A 21,215-nucleotide genomic window follows, 5' to 3' on the forward strand; every position below is an offset into this window, starting at 1 on the left:
AAAATTTACATCCTCTATGGCTTGCTAGACAATCATCTGTGATTTATGCAGTTAAGAAGCTACAAAAGTGATGGTTTGTTTCATCGTGGATGATTTGTTCTTTTTCTCATAAGCCAGCAGCTATATCTGAAGGACAGTTTTTGGATGAACAGCCTAGCAGTGGAGATAAGATTTATGAGTTAAAACCCCCTTTACTATGTGACCTTGAGGTAATCTAGTCTTAGTCTCAGTTTTTCACCTTTAGAACGGTGATAATAGTATCAAACTATTATCTATTCTATTTGATAGAATTATTATTCTATCAAAATAGAATAATAAGGGTTTACTAGAATCTATGGATAAAAGTTCCAGGTATGCACAAGTGGTCAGGCCCTGTGAAACAGTCACCAAATCTACTCATTAGCCCAACTCAGAATAGCTGTAACCAAGCTGGGTAATAGGCTGAGAGAAGAAAAAATAATCCCTCTAACAGACATCCAGAATACTCAAAAGACTTTTGTTTTATTATAGTACATGGGCTGAGACTGATGGGAGGAGGATGTAGTGGGCAACCATTGCCCTGATTAGCATCGGATGCCCATCCCGATGGCCATGAATGTGCCAAAGGTGCCGCCACTCTGCATCATGGTTTTCCCGATGCCGCCCATCAGCTCCCGACCCCGCATTCCGATCCTGAGAGAGGAAGAAACCAAGATGGGGCCAATTGGGAACAAAAATACTGCCCTTTTCCAATTTGTGTTTCTTATGATGAATCAAGCACTCCTGAAGCCTGGCAGGACATTAATTATCTCTTCCAACCTAGAGTGGATGATGACAAGGAAAAGGCTCCATCACGGTGTCTAGGGGGATTTTTCTGATGAATGTCATATTAACTGCCTTCAGGTTGGGGTGGGAGGCAGCAGATGCACCGTAAAGGACATGGACAGCGAAACCAGTTTTCTATGCTGGTTTTATCTCGAGGGTATATATGATCCAATAAAGACATTCGTCTTTTAGATGGTTTCCTAGTGTTAAAACAAGGATTGTGGAGTCAGACCTGGGTTCAAGGTCTGCAATTCACAGGCTGTGTCAAATGTAAAATGGAGATCATAACATTCACAGGATTGTTGTGACAACACACGTACAGCATTTAGCACAGTGACTGACAGTAAGTGCTCAGTAAATGGTAATTTACAATCTGGAAAAACGGGAATAATAGTCTACTACACGTGAAAATGACAAGCAGGCTTATCTGCTTCTACATACGTCCTGTTTCTAGTACAATAAAATTGCTCGAGTTTGTTTCACTATGAACAATTGGAAATAAAAGTAACAGCAGCGATAGTAGAAATAACCATTTATTGAGCTCTTAACACGTGCCAGATTCTGCGCTAAGTGTGGTCTGATTTGATCCTTACAACTCTATGAGATAGATGTTACTGACATCATTCTACACTTGAAACTCAAGCTCCAACTTGCCTACGGTTACAGAAAGAGTAAGGGCCAGGAGTAAGGGCCAGAGAGCAGTTTGAGTCAGAGTTCATATTCTCAAGCACTGAGGCTTCCATCCTGTCCTTCCAGACGGAAGGTGGTTAGGAAATCAGTCTCGCTCGTTAGAGGACAGCGAGGGAATTGGAATGAAGGAGGCTCTATTTAGGCTGCAGGCCGAGTGGAGTCGGGCAGGAAGGTCCGGGAGTCCCGCCCAGAGCTCACCGCCCGCTCCCCTCACCTGAGACAGGAAAAGGTGCCGAAGAGCGCCCCGGCCGCCATGCCCACGGCGCAACCCATCACAAAGCCCATCTTCACACGGTCGAAGCAGCTTGGCTGGGATTGTCCGTAGGGACCCACGGCCACCGGCATCTGCAGGGTTCGAGGGTTAGGGAAGTGCAGGCCTACCCGCCAGCCCGAGAGTCGGGCGGGGAGTGGGGAGCAGGTCCAAGGGATCGGGGAAGGAAAATAAGCTTGTAGCCCGACTCCATCACCCTCTTAGCGTTCGTGTCCCCGCGCCGCGTCGCCCCCACCTCACCTCGCTCGCGGCCTCGGTCGCTCAGCTCTACGTCTCACAAGGAACGCAAGGCGGAGCGCGCTGGCGGCCGGAGGAATCGCTTCCGGGGCGCGGAGCAGTACTTCCGGGACCCCGCAGCTGAGGACTGAAGCCACTTCGGCCCGGGGCTCTGCCATCGGGATCATGCTGCTGCGATCCGCTTGGAGGCGGACGGCTGCAGCCTTGCCCGCCGCTCGGGGGCCGAGGCCCGAGGCGCCCACTCGGGGGCTGCGCCTGCGCGGTACGCTCCGGGTCCCGCTCGCTGCCACCCTTCCTGCGGGCGCAGACCTTTCCCCCTCGGCGCGGGCCTGAATATTCCAGAGCCTACCTCTCCGGCCAGCTACCCAGACCCTCTGACCTTTCCTCTTGGCTACACTCGTCGAACTTGCTCAGGCTGGCCCTTAACGGTTGACTTCGCCGCGCCCCCTCCCTCAGATCCTGCCCCGCAGGTCCTCAGAGCCTTTGAGGCTCGGCCTTCAGACCTCTCCTGGCCAACTTTTAGAGACCAGTAACCTTTGAAGATCTTACCTACTCTTGTCTCCACATTCCTTCTAAATGGTTTTGTCTTTTCAGAGCCCTCCCTACTCCCAACGACGCAATGTGAATTTTGTCGCAACATCCCCTTTTAAGAACCCTGTCTCTCTCCCTTCCCTCCTTTTACAGTTTCCTCAGGTTCTCTGTTTTGTTTGCTTTTACGTTGAGATTCGACCCAGCATCCCGTAAACTTAGCTCGCCTCCATCTAGCTTTTACCTTATGCTATCTTGGATGCCCTGTGTCTGTAGTTGCATCCTCTCTCACTTGGCCACTCCGTTCCATTTTTTTGTCAGTTGTAGACCATGCTCCCCAGTCTGCTGTTCCCTCAGATACAGCCACTGCTCCAAAGGCGGAGTCGGTGCTGCGACCTCTGTATATGGATGTGCAAGCTACAACTCCTCTGGTAAGGATGGAGGGGCAGCTTTCCCCGAGGCTGTTTATAGGAATTATATTGTAGAAGTGACAATACCCAGAAATGGCTGGATCCTTGTGGAAGTGAGAGCCATTGAGAAGTGTGCTGGGAAAAGCAATGAGCTGGGAATCAAGAGGCTTAAGTTGTAGTCTGCTAGAAATGGCTCAGCTTCTTACTAGCTATTGACCTTGGTCAAATCACTTCAGTGCAGGCACTATAGTAGTAGTAAAAAGCATGGGCTCTGGAATTAGCTGGAACTGTGTGAATTTGGGCAAGTACTAAATGGGTTAAAAGACATAAAGCAGCCTTTAGAATAGCTTGATAATCTATTAAGCATGATAATCATGCTTATCATGAAATATCATGAATATCATGAAACATGATAATCACTTGAATATTAATGCAAGGTTTTGCTAACATGTGGACTCTGTTATGTCCTCACCCCTTGTAGATCACATTTTCTGGCAGGAATGGAAACACCTGCAGAAACAGCTGTCAGGACAAGGCAATGTTTGTAGATTACCTGAGGAGATAGTAGAATAGTCTGATTTAAGATGAATTGGGAATGGAAGTATATTAGGCTGATATTTGGTTAGCACCTGAGGGGATGGAAGAATGTTTGAGGCCTAATCTAGGCAGTGTCTGAAGGTTGGGAGTGTATTGAAGCAGGTTGGGCAGGTCTGGGGGCATGAAGTGGGGCCTGAGTTAACTTTGGGCTCAAGGAGACATGTATTCTGTTGTGCTCAGGACCCTCGGGTGCTTGATGCCATGCTCCCTTACCTAATCAACTACTATGGGAACCCACACTCCCGGACACATGCTTATGGCTGGGAGAGTGAGGCAGCCATGGAACATGCTCGCGAGGTTAGTACAAAGGATTCTAGGAGGTTCTAATGTCAGAGTTTCAGTGGCCTGTGGTAGGCATTTCCTTCTTGGTAGATATGGGTGGAGGTGGAAATGGTTTGGGGCTCTTTCAGGAAGAGATTCAGAGAGTAGGCCTTGGAGTTCCTCTGAAGGCATTTGATTAGTTCCCACATTTCCTAGCTAAATTGCCTTTGGCAAGTTAACTAATTTCTTTTCTTTCTTTTTTTTTTTTTTGTGAGGAAGATCGGCCCTGAGCTAACATCTGCCAATCCTCCTCTTTTTTCGCTGAGGAAGACTGTCCCTGGGCTAACATCCATGCCCATCTTCCTCCACTTTATATGGGACAACGCCACAGCATGGCCTGACAAGCAGTGTGTCGGTGCACGCCCGGGATCCCAACCGGCGAACCCCGGGCCACTGAAGCGGAGCACGCACGCTTAAACGCTTGCGCCACTGGGCCGGCCTCAACTAATTTCTTTAAGCTGCAATTTCTTCGTATTGAAAATGGAGATTGTAATAGTTTTTTTTTTTGTGAGGAAAATCAGCCCTGAGCTAACTTCCATGTCAATCCTCCTCTTTTTTTGCCGAGGAAGATTGGCCCTGGGCTAACATCTGTGCCCGTTCCTCTACTTTATATGGGATGCCGCCGCAGCATGGCTTGACAAGCGGTGCATCAGCACGTACCTGGGATCTGAACCTGCGAACCCTGGGCCACCAAAGCGGAGCGCTTGTGCCACTGGACTGGCCCCTGAGATGCTGATAGTTTCTATTCCCTAGGGCTATTGGATGGATTAAATGAGACAATGCTGGTGATGTGTTTATTAACACAATGCCTATGCATATACTAAGAGCTGAATAAGTGCTTTTTGAAAAACACCAATATTATTATTATTTTTTCTTGGGCTGGAAAAGAGCCTGGGATCTGGGAAGTAACTGAATCTATTCTTTGACCCTAATGGGTGCAGAGCTTCTTCAGCAGTTGATAGAATGCAGTGGAGCTCTTCTTGCTCCAGAGCTCTGTCCCAGGTGTATCTGTAGCTACGTTCCTGCCTGGGGAACTGACATTACTTATTTCTGCTTTTTGGCTTTCAGCAAGTAGCATCTCTGATTGGGGCTGATCCTCGTGAGATCATTTTCACTAGTGGTGCTACTGAATCCAACAACATAGCAATTAAGGTAAGACAAGGGAACCAGAGGGCATATTTGGGCTTGCCTGACTTGGGAGATGGTGTCCCTCCACCATTTTCGCTCATATATGTATTTCCCAGCCACCCACTTCCACCCTATTGTGAAGAAAAGACACAGACAAGCACACATCCTTTCTGATTTGTTGCTTCCTTCAACCCTTTGGAATCTACTCTGTCTTAAGTCTTTGTTCCTGTTGAACTGAGTTCAATGAGGTAGTTGGATAAGAAAGGAGGTGGCTCTTGGACCCTTAACCACTTGGTTTTTTGGATGGCAGCTCAGTTGGTTCAGAGAGTGGATAATGGGACTCAACCCTTTTCCCCATCCTTTTGATCTAGTCACAATGAAGTCCAGAGTACACTTATAATTGGGCATGTTTCTCTGCTTCTTGTTACCAGCTTCACCCTTATATGTGTGATTTCAGGGCTGCCTTCCTCTCAGCCTTCCCTTTTCTTTCTGATGAAATCTGTTTGCAACCAGTTCCTCCTGTTTCTTTAGATATCCCAATTTGAAGTACTGGTTACTGTGGTGCCCTCTGCAGGCATTTACTTGGTCACCCATTATAAGATCAGGCACTCTATCCTTGAGACATATAGATCTTTGGTGCTAGCAAAAGTAAAATTCCACTCTCAATAGTCATGTTGGTGTTTCATAGAACATAATCATGTTTAACTGGGCCTGGTTGTCAGAATCACTTGTGTAAATACCAAGGCTCTGATAAATTGTGGGCTGCTATAGTTCAAATGTTATAGTTCAAAAAGAGGGCTCTAATCCCTCTCACCAGTGTCTCTCAACTCTGCTGCTAGTATTAGCTTTTCTGACCTTGGCCTGAGTGTAGGAGGCCTGGGACGGGCTCCAAAGTCATCAACACACTGCCCAATCCCGTTTTAGCAGAAAGCCGTCCTTTTGGACTGCAGAGACCACAGAGCCAGGGTGGAGCTCCCTCCAAAGATGAGGATGGTTTCTGGAATAGGTGCTACCAAACCAAAATGAGTTCACTCCCTGGTGAGTTAAAATCAGACTCTCCACCAGAAGTAGTTGTCACACAAAGTAAAGTATATTTGCAGCAAGTTGGAGACCACACGGAATCATTTCCAAAGTCGTGGTCCTCCCTGAACAAAGGGAAGCAGGTGTCTTTTTTTTCGGGTGGGGAATGAATGACAAAAGGAAAGTTTTGTCATCACATGTAGAGGTGGGTATTAGCTGGTGCAGGCTCAGTCTGACAACATACTGTTGCATATATCATGTTATGCTAATGCTAATAAGGCCTAGGCTTCTCCTAGGAGATTATAGTATTAAGATGAGGAAAAGGGCATTTTCTGGTCATCTGCGCAGGCGCTGCCCTTGCAGTGGGGCTCTTTCTGGTTCAGGCCACTGAACCACTGCTATCTCTTCCCGACATAGCTCTGAAAAACAACCTTGAGGGAGTGTTAAGCACCTTTAAACTTCCTTTGAGCTGCTTAGGTAATGCACTGATGACATAGGGAGCGTTTTCAAAACTGAAAATGTTTGCTTTGAAAGTCTCCACAAATCCCAAACCTAGAGGTCAAGGATTGCTAAGAATAGTTGTGACAGTTGTCCCCTTAGTCTCCTGGATGGGTAGAGTAAATGTGTATCTTCTATTAGAGGATTCTACACTGTGGGTAACTAAGATAGGAAGGCAGAGGGGACTTTAAATGTTTTGCTTTTAGTGTTCCTTTTCCTCGAGAACATAGTTTTTAATGTACTTATAATTTTGGCCTAATTATTTTTATATTTTGCTTCTAAAGAAGTACTCTATAATAAGCTCTATGAGGTACAGGGTTGCACATTTTATTTCTTTTAATTTTTTGAAAGTAATTCATGCATATGTGGTGAGATTTTTTAACCCTATAGAAAGATTTAAAATAAAGTGTAAGTTTTCCTCTCCTCTTCTGACCCAGAGTCCTGATCTGCAAAGTTAATTCTGTTAATTCTAAACTAATTCTGTTTAGTATTGTTCCAGAAAAAAATTATACATACATATGAATTTGCTTTTAATATTTTCACAAATTGTAGCATGCCATATTTATTCTTCTATAACCATTAATAACATATCCTATGTTCTTCTGTTTCAAAATCCATAATTTTTAATATATTCTTTTTCATGGAGTTATGTTATCACAATTTACTGTTCATTTCTATATTGTTGGTTGTGTTTAATCTTTCCATTTTTTAAGAATTGTAAATATAACTAAAGCATATTTTGTCTCTGTAGCTTCATCTATCTTTTGAAAAATTTCCCTAAGGTAAATTCCCAAAGGAGGAATCACAGTTAAAGAGTGCGAATACAGCTTTTAAGACATCTTTCTTATGTGAGTCTAGCTTATAGAGATTATAGCATAAATACTGCCATCAGTAAGGAATGAGTGTATGAGTTTCACTTCTACGCTGCCAGCTTTGGGTATCAGTATCACCATATTTGCATGTTTTGCTATTTAAATAGAAATAAAAGAGAGAGGCTTTTTCCTGGGATGCAAGGATAGACATGTTGCCCATTTTCCACCTATGGTATAATAAAAAATAACTTGAGTTTTTGTCCTCTGTTCCTGGCACAGAGCTTCAAAAACCCTTGGAGTTTCCTGAATGATAGAAATGTCTTTTGTTATTCATAACAAACCTCCTTGGACCATAGCTGAGTTTATGGTAATGAAATGACTCATGGTGGGTCCTTAGATAGTTTCAAGGGACACACTGGCCACTCCAGAAAGACCAGGCATGTGATTAGAAGGTGGGAACGTTCAGCCCTGCTCCCCTCTGGGGAGGCTGAGGGGGCCTGGAGATTGATTTCAGTTGTGTGGCCAGTGATTTAGTCAGTGCTCCAACATCAGAGAATTGATGTTGGAGCATACCGCCTTTGCCTACTTTCCCTTTACAAATGAGATTGAAGTCATTGCTGTCTCTCTGAGTATATTCTCCTTCCTTCCACTGTCACCAATTTCTAGGGGGTGGCCAGGTTCTATAGGTCACGGAAAAAGCACTTGATCACCACCCAGACGGAACACAAATGTGTCTTGGACTCCTGCCGTTCACTGGAAGCCGAGGGCTTTCAGGTCACCTACCTCCCAGTGAAGAAGAGTGGGATCATCGACTTGAAGGTAGGAATGGGTCTTGGGAGGAAGGGCAAAATAGGAGGAGCTTGGCTTCAGCCTGTAAATCCATCTTCAGCCTCAGCTTGAGCTTGAAGGACTAGATCTAATGGTGAGGGTGGGGTTTAGAGAAATAGGCCTGGCAGAGAAACCAAGAATTTCTTCCTGTTGCATGTGTACCATTGTCCTTTTCTCTGGAGGATTTGTTTCTCAGCTTTGTCAGTGCTTCCTGGTTTGTATGAGAGCCACTGGGCATGTGTGCAGGATGCCAGGGACTCACACTCACCATAGCAGAGCTCTGGCCTCCTCCCCTACACTAATGTCTCTCATCCCCCTAAAAAGGAGGTGTAGTTTTTTTGAGGAATATTTCCCTTTTTGGCCCATGTCCTTATATGTCCATTTTGGGTAATGAGTCCAAGCATCTTGTCCACTAGATTTTGGATACTAGCATCCCTAGACAAATCCTAAGATGCAGTTTGTAGACAGAGCCCTGTCATGTGCAAACAGAGATAGTTTTACTTCTTTCTTTCCAAGCTGGAGGCCTTTTATTTCTTTTTCTTGCCTAATTGCCCTGGCAAGAACTTCTAATACAAAGTTGAATAGAAGTGGTGAGAGCAGACACCCTTGTTTTGTTCCTGATCTTAGATGAAAGCTTTCACCATTAAGTGTGATATTAGCTGTGGATTTTTTGTAGCTATTCTTTTTTAGATCTCTTTTATCAGGTTGAGGAAGTTCTCTTCTCTTGCTAGTCTGTTGAATTTTTTTTTTTAACGAAAGGGCATTGGATTTTCTCAATTGCTTTTTTGTGTCTATTGAGGTGATCATGTGCTTTTGTTATCTGTTCTATAATATGGTGTATGCATTGATTTTTTTTGGTATGTTGAATTTGTATTCCTGGATTAAATCCCATTTGGTCATGGTGGATGACCCTTTGTATATGTTGCTGGACTTTGTTTGCTAGTATTTTGTTAAGGATTTTTGCGTCTGTATATATTAGGGATAGTGATCTGTAGTTTTCTTTTCTTGTGGTATCTTTGTCTGGTTTTGATATCAGGGTAATACTGGTCTCAGAGTAGACACGTTCGTTGTAACCTACTCTTTCAGTCCTTCTGACTACTATGCCCCTTCATAAAACCCTTCGTTTCAGCCACACTGCCTTCATATCTCCCTAACGTGCCCTGGCCAGTCCTACTTTGGACTTGTCCTCACATATCCTCTCACCTTTGATCTGTTCTCCTTTTCTTTGCACTTACCTTAATCTTCTCTCTCTTTTAAAAACTTAGCTGAAGTCCCAGCTCTTTCATGAAATCTCTTTGATGCTCCAACCCCTTTTAATTTCTTTCTTCTCTTAATTCCCTCAATTACTTATTGGCTTTTTACTTCTGTGCTCTGTTGTATGCATATGTCTTTGTCTCCACTAGGCTAAATTTCTTGAATGCTAGGAGTGTATATTTTCTGTGTTTTTATTTCTCATAATACTTAACACAGTGCCTTTCTTTCACTTCGTAGTATTTATTGTGCTATAGTGCCAGGCACTGGGGATAGAGGGATGAACAAGACAAGCCTAGTCCCTGCCTTCAGGGAGCTTACATTCTAGTGAAGGGAACAGTTAACATGTAAACAAACATATAAATGAAATAATTACAAATTGGGATAAATGCTATGAAGGAAGCAAACAAGAAGCTGAGAGAAACATAACATTGAGAACCTACATTAGACCAGTGTCAGGGAAAGCATAACAGATGTTGGGAGTTATAATTCCTTTGATTATTATCCTTTGATAATAATGATTAATAATTCCTTTAAGATAAATGTTTCAGTCAGATGTGGTCCCTACCTCAGTGTTGTTAATGGTAACCTTGTTTTTTGTTACTTTGTTCTTTGCAGCTTACTCTGACAACCATCCGCAGGAAAGCCTTCCCTTTTCTTTTTTTATTAAACTTTTAATTTTTAAATAATTGTAGATTCACATGCAGTTGTAGGAAATAATACAGAGATCTCATGTACCCTTTACTCAGTTTCCCTCAATGATAACATCTTGTACAAGTACAGTACAATATCACAACCAGGACATTGACATGGATACAATCTAACGATTTTGTTCTGATTTCCCCAGTTTTCCTTGTACTCACTTGTGTGTGTATGTTTAGTTTATGCAGTTTCATCATGTGCAGGTTCGTGTAACCACCACCATGGTCAAAAAACAATTTCATCTCCACAATGATGGTTCCACAGTGTTCTTTTAAAACCACTAATTTGTTCTCCATTTCTTTAATTTTGTCATTTTGATAATGTTATATAAATAGAATCATATAGTTATGTAACCTTTTGGGATTGGCCTTTTTTACTTAGCGTAAGTCTTTGGTGAATTATTTAAGTTGTTGCCTGTCGCAGCAGTTTGTTCTTTTTTATTACTGAATAGTATTCCATGTTATGGAAGTACCACAATTTGTTTAACCATTTACCTGCTGAAGGACATCTGGGTTGTTTCTATTATGAATAAAGATACTATGAACATTTATGTATAGGTTAACTTTTTATTTCCCTGAGATAAATGCCCAAGAGTGCAATTACTGGGTCATATGGTAATTTCATAGTTTTATAAGAAACAAAAACTACCAACTGTTTTCCAGTGTGGCTGTACCATTTTACCTCCCCACCAGTAGTGTATGAATGATCCAGTTTCTTTGCATTCTCGCCAGCATTTTGTGTTGTCATTGGTTTTTTTGTTGTTGTTGTTGTTTTTTGGTGAGGAAGATTGGCCCTGAGCTGACATCTGTTGCCAGTCTTCCTCTCTTTTCTTGAGGAGGATTGTCCCTGAGCTAAGATCTGTGCCAGTCTTCCTCTATTTTGTACGTGGGACGCCACCACAGCATGGCTTGATGAGCAATGTGTAGGTCCGAGCCCGGAATCCGAACCCATGAACCTCGGGCCGCTGAAGCGGAGCACGTGAACTCAACCACCATGCCACCAGGCCGGCCCCTCATTGTTTTCTTATTTTTTTTATTAATACAGGAATTTATTTATTTATTTATGTATTTTTGGTGAGGAAGATTGGCCCTGAGCTAACATCTGTTGCAAGTCTTCCTCTTTTTGCTTGAGAAAGATTGTTGCTGAGCTAACATCTGTGCCACTTGTCCTCTATTTTGTATGTGGGACACTGCCACAGCACAGCTTGAGGAGCGGTGTGTAGGTCCGTGCCTGGGATCTGAACCCGTGCTGGGCTGCTGAAGCAGAGCGTGTGAACTTAACCACTACGCCACCACTCTGGCCCCTCATTGTTTATATTTTAACCGTTCTGATAGGTGTGTAGTGAAAGGCCCCTTTTCAAGACTAAGCTTACCTACATTCTGAGTTAGGGAGAACTTTGTTGATACTATATAGTCTCCTTACTCCTGATGTTTTTAGGAACTAGAGGCTGCCATCCAGCCAGATACCAGCCTGGTCTCAGTCATGACTGTGAACAATGAGATTGGAGTGAAGCAGCCTATTGCGGAAATAGGTGAGTATTATGGGTGGACCCTGATGCTTTCCCACGACTGGGATCTATCTGAGGAGCTGGAGTGGACTGGGAGCTATAACACTTTATAAAGTACAGTAAGGAAATCAAGGGAAAGAGAGCTTCAGTTCCTTGTTCAGAGACATATTGTAAGTGGCATAGCCAGTATTTGAATCCAGGTCTAGTACCCTTTATATTCTTTTCATTTTACTGCAGTTGGTGCAGAAAACAAAACAAAAAATCCTCCAACCTTTATTCTCTTCCTTTTTCACTTTAGAACATCTCTTTATTATGCTCTCTTAGAGCCAGACACTAACCCTGTAACCTTGTAGGCACATTAGCAAATAGATCTGTTAATCTTTGCTTCTTCTAAATCAAAAAGGGTCTAAAAGTTAATCTGATATATTGAAAGGCCGGTGTTAATGAGGTAGGAAGAGTCTTTTTTTGTTTTGTGAGGAAGATCAGCCCTGAGCTAACATCTGCCAAATCCTCCTCTTTTTTTTTTTTGGTGAGGAAGACTGGCCCTGGGCTAACATCCATGCCCATCTTCCTCCACTTTATATGGGACGCCGCCACAGCATGGCTTGACAAGCAGTGCGTTGGTGCGCGCCTGGGATCCGAACCGGCAAACCCCGGGCCGCCGCAGCGGAGCGTGTGCACTTAACTGCTTGCGGCACCGGGCCGGCCCCTAGGAAGAGTCTTATTCATCAGAATATTGGGTATTTTGATTTGGTGCTTTGCCCCTGCTCTTATTTATTCTAGTCAAGGAAACTATTGCTGAGAATGAGAGAGAGAAGGAGAAAGAAAGAGAGATGTAATTTACTATATGGCTAGAGGCTAATGCCAGATACAGTTTTGCCTTAGAACTCATGGTACATTGTGGGACCACTGCCACGTGACTTCCCAACATTGTGCTATGGTTCTTCCTCTCTGTTCTTTCCTCAGGGCGGATCTGTAGTTCCAGAAAGGTATATTTTCATACCGATGCAGCCCAGGCTGTTGGAAAAATCCCACTTGATGTCAACGACATGAAAATTGATCTCATGAGCATCAGTGGTCACAAAATCTATGGTCCCAAAGGTACTAACCCCTTCTAGAATTCCTCCTCTCTGTACCTCCCAGCAAACCCTTTGAGAGATGTTCCTTGTACTCATTTGGGACTACCATTGCCCTCAGAGGAAGTTTTACATTCAGAATGCCTTGCAGGATGCAAGTGTCATTTAGCAATAGCCAAGAACACTTGCCTATTTGTAGACCCTCAAAATTACTGTATAGCAGACCATCTTTCCCTAGTATCTTTAGAAAAATCCTTAGAAAGCATGTAGATGTTAATTTGGTTGAGAAATAAAGGGTTTTGTCATATCAAATTTAGCTAGATAAGTCCAGCTATCTTGTCTGCCCCACTATGATATGCAGAGCAAAATTCTTTGAGTCTTTCATTCCCTGTGTCTTGCTTTACCCTAGGGGAAGACTGTATGGGCTTTTACCTCTGTTGGTGTTTGTTCCTAGACTTAGTAGTCTGTACTCCTGTTAGTCTCTCAGGGATACTTGTCTGTTCTCTATGGTTCTATTGGCCTAGGCATATTTTCTAGCTTGAATTCTGCCTCTTCACCCCAACCTTTGGGAAGAGGCTGTTGTCCTCTGTTTTATGGAAGTAGCCGTAAAAGACAACAACTCCTCTTTCTCTGGGGTGAGAGCCTGTGGTGGTTGGTAATGCTGGTACACTTTCTGTGTCTGAAAGGTATGTTATCTGGGTGTACACCCTGTAGAAAAACGGGTGGTAGCTCCTGTATGTGTGTGAGATGGCTTCTTCTAAAGGTTCCAAGAGGTTGTAAAGAGTGTTTTTGTGAGCTATTATTTTAAAAAGCCCAACAGGCATTCTATCTTTAACTAAAATGTTGCCTTTATTGGCTTTTATTGTACATCTATTTTGATAAAACCAATTAACTCATAGTGAGCAGAAGCTGTGATCAGCATTTAAATGTGTACAGTTATCTCTCACTATCAAAACTCCTGCTTTCCGAACTCAGGATCTAAGTAGATTTAGATAACGTGGTATCCTGCACTATCCAGTCATGGGATCTGAGCACTTGTTCTCTGAACTTGGGAACTGCAGAGATTCAAATAGTGTAGGATCTTGAATTTGATTTTATTTTTAAAGGGGAAATGAAGTATTTCTCAATAAATACAGTTTGGTACATAAATTATTTAGAACTGAGGTCCTTCATAATAAACTTGGGAACCACTGCTTTAGTTTTTATGGTACCTGCAATCTCTGCCTAAACAGTTGTTCTGTGTGGGAGAAGATGAACTTCATCAAGTGCCCACTCTATTCAAAAACCCTTGACTACTTAGTGAATATCTTTGCATATTCATGCTCATATTTTATTTGTTTGTTTTGTGAGGAGATCAGCCCTGAGCTAACATCCGCCAATCCTCCTCTTTTTTTGCTGAGGAACACGGCCCTGGGCTAACATCTGTGCCTATCTTCCTCCACTTTATATGGGATGCCGCCACAACATGGCTTACCAAGCAGTGCGTCGGTGTGCGCCCGGGATCCGAACCAGCGAACCCCGGGCCGCCGCAGCGGAGCGCGCGCACTTAACCGCTTGCGCCACCGGGCCGGCCCCATGCTCATATTTTAGTATGAAATTCCTGTAAGTGGGTGTGTTGAGTCACAAGTTATATACATTTTTAAGTTTTGATAGACTCTGGGAGATTGTGCTAATTTTTACTTCCATTCTGATCTCTCCCTGTATTTTCCTCAAAGTTTTTTTTTTTTGTTTTAAATTTTTATCCTATTTAGGCAAGGTAATATATTCACATGGTTCCAAATTCAAAAGCTACAAAAAGTACATGGTGGAAAGTCTGTCTCCCAACCATGTAGTTCCCCTCGGGGGAGGAAGTTTCTTGAGTATTTTTCTAGAATTATTCTGTGCAGGGGCTGGCCCTGTGGCTTAGCAGTTAAGTGTGAGCGCTCCGCTACTGGGGGCCCGGGTTCGGATCCCAGGCGCGCACCAACACACTGCTTGTCCGGCCATGCTGAGGCAGCATCCCACATACAGCAACTAGAAGGATGTGCACCTATGACATACAACTATCTACTGGGGCTTTGGGGAGAAAAATGGAAAAAAAAAAAAAAGTTTAATAGAATTATTCTGTGCATTTGCAAGCACATATATTCTTCCCTTCTGCCTCTTCTGTTTTTTTTTTACCCAAAAGATAGCATACTATACTCATTGTTCTGTATCTTGCTTTTTTCACCTAACAATGCATCTTTTTTTTAAACTCAAGTACAGACTTTATTGAGATTTCGCGAGTTATCTAACCGTGTATCTTAGAGATTTTACAGTGACAGTACAGAAGGAACTTCCTTGTTCTTTTATACAGCTGTTTTGTATTTCATTATATGAATGTACCAAATTTATTTTCCCATTCCCCTGATGATGGACATCTAAGTTGTTTCCAATCTTTTTGCTGTTATGAATAATGCTGTGTTGCATGATATCATTTCATACATGCATAGGGAGCTACTTTAAACCATTTTGGTCATTAATCCTTCTGGTAGTTACCTTCCTGATATTAAATAATTTTGATAAGTATTATGCTTTTACTGCTATTTTTTCCTTTCCTTCAACTTTTTTTATTTTGAAGAATTTCAGCCTTACAGAAAAGTTGAAAAAAATATTTTGACCCCTTTGGAAAGTGATATTTTGTTTCAACTGCATTTTTCTTTTTCTCTTTTTTGTAACAAACTTTGTCTCTCAGGGGTTGGTGCCATCTACGTTCGCCGCCGGCCCCGTGTGCGTGTGGAGGCCCTGCAGAGTGGAGGGGGCCAGGAGCGGGGTATGCGGTCTGGGACAGTGCCCACACCCTTGGTGGTGGGGCTGGGGGCTGCGTGTGAGGTGGCACAGCAAGAGATGGAGGTATGAAGAGAGCAGTTCCCTTCTACAACTTCTTCCCCTGTGCTGGGTCTCTTGTTAGAGGCTTCTCGGCATGACTGAGTCAGATCTCTGCCAGAAGAGGAGGTTTAAGAAAACCATCCTTGTCCTGGTACTGCTGACATCTTGTTCTGAGGGAGGTGTTATGGGTTCCAAAATCTAGGCCCTTTCAATAGTTACCAGTTCGTTTATTTCTGGGTTTTGTTTTTTTTTTGTGTGTGTGAGGAGATCAGCCCTGTGCTAACATCTGCCAATCCTCCCCTTTTTGCTGAGGAAGACCGGCCCTGGGCCAACATCCTTGCCCATCTTCCTCCACTTTATATGGGACGCCGCCACAGTATGGCTCAGCCAAGCAGTGCATTGGTGCACGCCTGGGATCCGAACCCGCGAACCCCGGGCTGCTGCAGCGGAGAGTGTGCACTTAACTGCTTGCGCCGCTGGGCCAGCCCCTATTTCTGGGGTTTTGAAACCATGTGTCAAGTTATTGAGCAGTTTTGCATGACAGGCACTGTGCTCAGTGCTGGGGATATAGTGGTCTCCATGAGTAACACAGGACAATAGATGGGCCTGATGCATAGTCACTTCTGGGCACAGGAGAAGGGCTCCTCGTCATGTGTGTTTCTGAGCTGTTGATGGTTACTATGCTTAGTTCTCCTTTGCCTGCTCTTCAGTATGACCACAAGCGGATTTCAAAGTTAGCAGAGCGGCTGACACAGAAGATAATGAAGAGCCTTCCAGATGTGGTGATGAATGGGGACCCTGAGCACCATTACCCAGGTATGGACATTCCCTTTCTATTCCCATTCTGGAAGAGCCTGAAACTCTGTGACTCCTCTCATAGTGGTGCTTTCTTCCAGGCTGTATCAACCTCTCCTTTGCATATGTAGAAGGAGAGAGCCTGTTGATGGCACTCAAGGATGTTGCCTTATCCTCAGGGAGGTGAGTTGGATTGGATAGACAGGGACTGTGGCAGTGCCGATTAGCCTGGCTTCTAAGTGTTATAATAGATTATTAAGCTTCCCAGTGTGGAGATGACAGGCACGAGAGTTCTTGGTTAAGAGTAAAGGTCATTTTGTAAGCACCTATTTTTTAGCTGGCAGAGCACAGGCTAAAGTTTGCCACTCTAGGAGGGCTTCCTGGGGTAGAATTTTGTGCCTTTTATGGTCCCAGGAGATGCATGTATCTGTTCTAGCTTTATACTAGCAGTTCTGTTGCAGGCCTCCAAAATTGAAGTATGCTTCCAAGGCCACCAAAGGTTTAGCTGCTGTCTGGGCTGATACAGTTGGTGTATTTGGTCACAGGGGAGTGAGCACATGGTCCTCTGCTTCCTCTTCTTGTCAGACCAGCTCACGTGGTCATGCTTTGGTAGTGTCCTTGCTCAAGGAGCTTATCCTCCATAGAGGCCTGAGGAGCTGAGTTCACATCCCAGAAACTGCAGGCAGCATTGGGCCCTTTAGCTCTGCCAGATTAGAATGTCTCTCTTGTCTCCATGGTATGACTCTAGGGGCCTGGGGGGTGGAAGCAATACTGGGGGTTTGTGGCTAAAAACAGATGATGATGAACTGGGTAAGGCTCTATGTCTTTCTCCTCAGTGCCTGCACCTCTGCATCCCTGGAACCCTCTTATGTCCTTCGAGCAATTGGCACTGATGAGGATTTAGCTCACTCTTCTATCAGGTCAGTCAGTTGAGCTGCAACATTTATGAAAGGCATCCTCTTTCGTATTTTTCATCTTCTGTTGTCTTCCTCGGTCTAGTGTTCCTTATCCCTTCTTGTTTCTTCATGGAGGTTTCTAGAGCAGTGATTCTCAGACTTCGTTGACTATCACCTGGGAAGTTTGTGCAAGATGAAGATTTCTGAGTCCCACACTCAGAGATTCTGATTCACTAGGTCTGGAGAAGGAGTAGGAAACTTCTCAGGTGATACTAATGTGGGTGGTCCACAGACCATGTTCTGAGAAACTCAGACCTAGATGGGAAGAACCATGTTCTCTCCATGTCTTTTGTGGAGTAGATCCTCAGCGAGTATTTGCTGAATGAATTTACCCCAGTGCCAGAGCTCTGATGCAGAGCTCTTCTCCTGTGCCTTTTTCAGGTTTGGCATCGGCCGTTTCACTACAGAGGAGGAAGTGGACTACACAGTGGAAAAGTGCATTCACCACGTGAAGCGTCTTCGAGAAATGAGGTATGCACTGTTGTACCAGAGACCCTTTGGAAGAAATTGAAGTTTTGGCTCCTCTCTTGTCCTCAGGCTATGTGTTCACACTGCCAGAAACCAAAGTTTGAGAATACCTAGATTTTAGGATTCAGAGGTTCCACAAAGCAAGAAAGTGGATTTCCTTGGCTACTTGTTTTTAGAATATGAAAAAATGTTTTTAAAAACCAAAGAACTACATAAATTCAGATGTTTTTCATTATTGTTATTGATAATATTAATAGTTATCATTGCAAGCAATATCGATACAAAATTCATGATTCGTAGACTAAGAATAGGAAGACTCCCTTTAAGATAGGGATTCTTTTTTTTAAATTTTATTTATTTTTTCCCCCAAAGCCCCAGTAGATAGTTGTATGTCATAGCTGCACATCCTTCTAGTTGCTGTACGTGGGACACGGCCTCAGCATGGCCGGAGAAGCAGTGCATCGGTGCACGCCTGGGATCCGAACCCTGGGCCACCAGCAGCAGAGCATGCACACTTAACCGCTAAGCCACGGGGCCGGCCCTAAGATAGGGATTCTTAATTTGGGTTCTGTGGCTAAACTTCAGGAGGTACAAAATTATATGCTAAATATTGTGCCATTGTGTATTTTCTTTTTTCTTTTTTTAGAGTTTTAAAAAATTGTGCATTTTCTTTGGAAGAAAGTCCATAGTTTTCATCAGATTCTCAAAAGGTTTAAGAACCACTACTCAGAGTTTTCTTTGTAGAGGTGCTTAAAAAGGTCAGAGATCCTCTACTAGCCAGCTACTACCGGGGATTCCCCTAGTAGTCATAGAGCTCTGCTTCCTCCTGAGAACATTAAGTCTTCTGGATTTTTTCAGAGTCTAGCTCTGTTTTGGTTCAGTTTGACTTTCAGCATTCTCTTGGTCTAGTTGATGAGAGTGAGGAAGTTCACGTATATACCCTGCTTCCCTTTGTGAGCTCTGTCAGGCTTTTCTGGGCTCTGGATTTTTCTTCCCAGGGCCTAGGTGTATTGCTTAAATATCTACAGCTTACTTAGCTTTCTTAGGCTTGAGATTCCTCCTTTGCTTGGCTTTATGATATTCTCTGGCAACACTCAAAGGGCATTTCTACTGACCATGCTGCGAGCAAAGCCTTATTCTTCCTATCTGTGTGGTTTCAGCATCTTCACCCTATTCTGACTCTTTACAAACTGAATTCAGCCTGGTCCCATTATCCCTCAGCCAGAGCTTTATTTTGTGAGCCATGATAATAAGTGACTTTCCCTAAAGAGAAGGGGCAGGAAGGAGATGGCTAACTTTAAGGAGCCAAGGAAAATGTCATAAATAGAAAGGCATGCTGGAATGCATAGTGTAAAGGAGAGGGATAAGCCAAGAACAGAATGAAATTGAGTAGAAGAAAATTAACTGGAGAAATGCAAACCACAAATCCCATGATCATAACACGCTGAAGTAATGTGTTGTTTAGGAACATTATCTAAGACGTCCAAGCTGAAGGGGATCAGAGCTTAGCAGAGATTTCTCAGCAGCAGTTCTTGTGTGAAATGGGATGACCAGGTCTGAGATCCAAGAGGTCGTTTTGAATTGGAGCCAGGGATATTGGAAGTGCAGTCCAACTCTGAGGAGATGAAGCTGGCAGGAATTGGGTAAGGGTGCTACATACCCAAGTGATTTAGGGTTATGCTCTACCCCTAACTGAGAACTAGAGCAAAACTCAGAAGCAAGTGCTGAAAAATGGTTCATTTGTGGTGGGGGTTAGTAGAGAGGCTGAAACTTGCTGCTTACACAGGTCCCAAGGGTCTTGGTTCCCCCAGGGAGACTGTGACCAGAGCCTCTCATGAATGGGATGAGAGCTTCATGAATATGACCTGATGCCATTGGCCTGGCCCCATTGGAGCTGAGCCTGGGTACCTAGTTATTACTGTTTGTTGACATCTGGGGAGAGGCTAGAGCTGACAAGGACTTACAGATAGCTGGGAAAGACTTGCTAGCCACTTGCGTTGGGGTCTCTCAGGGCAAGGAGGTGGTGGAGAGACAAGAACAGATGGAGGCAAGTCAGGGCTCAGGGCCTAGGAGCCAATGTTGTCTGCTTCCTTTCTAAGCCCTCACTCATCCAATACCTCTTCTCTTTGGCAGCCCTCTCTGGGAGATGGTGCAGGATGGCATTGACCTCAAGAGTATCAAGTGGACCCAACACTAGAAGAGTGGGCCTCTGACTTTGTGCTGGCCTGGCTCCTCCTGCCTCACCAACCCATGCACAGCCGGGCACCTTGTTACATGCAGTGGGTGCTCCATGTTCAAACCAGAATTGGTATAGCCCAGGTGACTTCAGCATCAGCCCACCTCCAAGACAGAAACAGAAGAAAACTATGTTTCCCTAGCCTCAGCTCTTTTGAAGGGGAACACTCCCCATTTGTCTCTATTAGTCCTTCTCTGGTCTTACAATGAGCGGATATTCTCATCCTGAAACAGGAGGGACGTTTGCTATGATATTGCTGCTGGACATGTCTGTATCCTTGGTGGGGAGAGCCAGAGGAACTGGAAGAAGGCTCTTTGTTCAGGGATCCCGATGCTGTACGTGGACATTTGAGTTGTCACTTACTGCTGCTCAGCGAGACTGACTCCTTCAGGAACAAGCATAATCAACTACGACTTAATCTTTTTTGTGGCTCCAAAGGCCACCTCTTCATGTTGACTGTAGACCGAATAGCAAGTTTCCTAGAAGGCTTGTCTCCTTTCTGTTCTTGTCCTCCTTCCTTTCTTTGACCTAATGGAGCTAGAAATACCTATGTGACTCCATCCATTATTCTAATAATTTATATTTCTTTTTAAAAATTTGTTAATTTGCAGATGAGAAAAATAAAATCACCTTCCTCTGTTTACTCTGTGACTTTATGAGAGGCTCCGGGAAAATTCCAGGCTGCACTTGGGAACTGTAGAGTAGACTATCACTCTACTTGATTTCCATAGATGACTCAATCTGCTTGCATATCTCTTCATTCAACAATTATTTGAGTGTCTGTCAGGAGCCTGACATTGGTATGGGTATTGGGGATACACTGGTGAACAGGACCAAAAAGGACCCTGCCCTCATTGAGCTTTCATTCTAGTAGAGAGACAGAAAACAAGAAGTAAACAAATAAGGCTATTATAGATTGTGATGAGTGCTATGGAAGAAACAGGATGGTAAGAGGAAATAACGGGGAGAACCTACTATGTTGGGTGTACTAGGAAAGATTTTTGGGGTGTTACTTAAGCAAAAATGTGATTTCCAGCCATGGGAAGAGCTAGGGACGAGTGAGGGATGAGAAGGAGCTGCAAGAGCAAAGGGCCTGAGGTATGAAAAAGCATGATGTGTTTGAGAAACCAATAGGAGGCCAACACAGCTAGAGTAGAATTTTTCAATTTGTGGATCTTTTTTTTTTTTTTTTTTTGGTGAGGAAGATTAGCCCTGAGCTAATATTTGTTGCCA

At 43.8% G+C, this 21,215-nt stretch overlaps 2 protein-coding genes across 4 annotated transcripts; one reads left to right on the forward strand and one right to left on the reverse strand.

Annotated features, from left to right (window-relative positions):
• Nucleotides 1–482: 482 nt before the first annotated feature.
• Nucleotides 483–2,103, reverse strand: ROMO1 (reactive oxygen species modulator 1). The gene is made up of 3 exons (XM_058562802.1): nucleotides 2,006–2,103; nucleotides 1,709–1,839; nucleotides 483–672 (listed from the first exon to the last, which is right to left on the reverse strand). Exons 2-3 carry the CDS (start codon nucleotides 1,837–1,839, stop codon nucleotides 564–566), a joined length of 240 nt encoding a protein of 79 aa, XP_058418785.1. The 5' UTR covers nucleotides 2,006–2,103; the 3' UTR covers nucleotides 483–563.
• A 26-nt stretch (nucleotides 2,104–2,129) lies between these two features.
• NFS1 (NFS1 cysteine desulfurase) lies at nucleotides 2,130–20,623 on the forward strand. Of its 3 annotated transcripts, XM_058562799.1 has the most exons (13): nucleotides 2,132–2,264; nucleotides 2,852–2,961; nucleotides 3,718–3,834; nucleotides 4,927–5,010; nucleotides 7,983–8,135; nucleotides 11,535–11,628; nucleotides 12,571–12,705; nucleotides 15,394–15,551; nucleotides 16,238–16,343; nucleotides 16,424–16,505; nucleotides 17,159–17,242; nucleotides 17,660–17,749; nucleotides 19,880–20,623. In XM_058562799.1, exons 1-13 carry the CDS (start codon nucleotides 2,168–2,170, stop codon nucleotides 19,941–19,943), a joined length of 1,374 nt encoding a protein of 457 aa, XP_058418782.1. In that variant the 5' UTR covers nucleotides 2,132–2,167; the 3' UTR covers nucleotides 19,944–20,623. The 3 variants fall into 3 exon arrangements, with proteins under 3 accessions (XP_058418784.1, XP_058418783.1, XP_058418782.1); XM_058562800.1 differs by lacking the exon at nucleotides 12,571–12,705 and having other exon boundaries at nucleotides 2,131–2,264; XM_058562801.1 differs by lacking the exons at nucleotides 16,424–16,505; nucleotides 17,159–17,242 and having other exon boundaries at nucleotides 2,130–2,264.
• The last annotated feature ends 592 nt before the right edge of the window (nucleotides 20,624–21,215 follow it).

Source organism: Diceros bicornis, chromosome 19 (genome assembly GCF_020826845.1).
Source record: "Diceros bicornis minor isolate mBicDic1 chromosome 19, mDicBic1.mat.cur, whole genome shotgun sequence".
NCBI lineage: Eukaryota > Metazoa > Chordata > Mammalia > Perissodactyla > Rhinocerotidae > Diceros > Diceros bicornis.

Bases quoted from the DNA above. Each gene is read 5' to 3' on its own strand.
- ROMO1 (XM_058562802.1), bottom strand. From the start codon at position 1,839: ATGCCGGTGGCCGTGGGTCCCTACGGACAATCCCAGCCAAGCTGCTTC. The intron at 673-1,708 runs GTGAGGGGAGCG...TTCCTCTCTCAG, and splicing joins GGCACCTTTTCCTGTCTCAG to GATCGGAATGCGGGGTCGGG.
- NFS1 (XM_058562799.1), top strand. From the start codon at position 2,168: ATGCTGCTGCGATCCGCTTGGAGGCGGACGGCTGCAGCCTTGCCCGCC. The intron at 5,011-7,982 runs GTAAGACAAGGG...ACCAATTTCTAG, and splicing joins CCAACAACATAGCAATTAAG to GGGGTGGCCAGGTTCTATAG. The intron at 8,136-11,534 runs GTAGGAATGGGT...TGATGTTTTTAG, and splicing joins GTGGGATCATCGACTTGAAG to GAACTAGAGGCTGCCATCCA.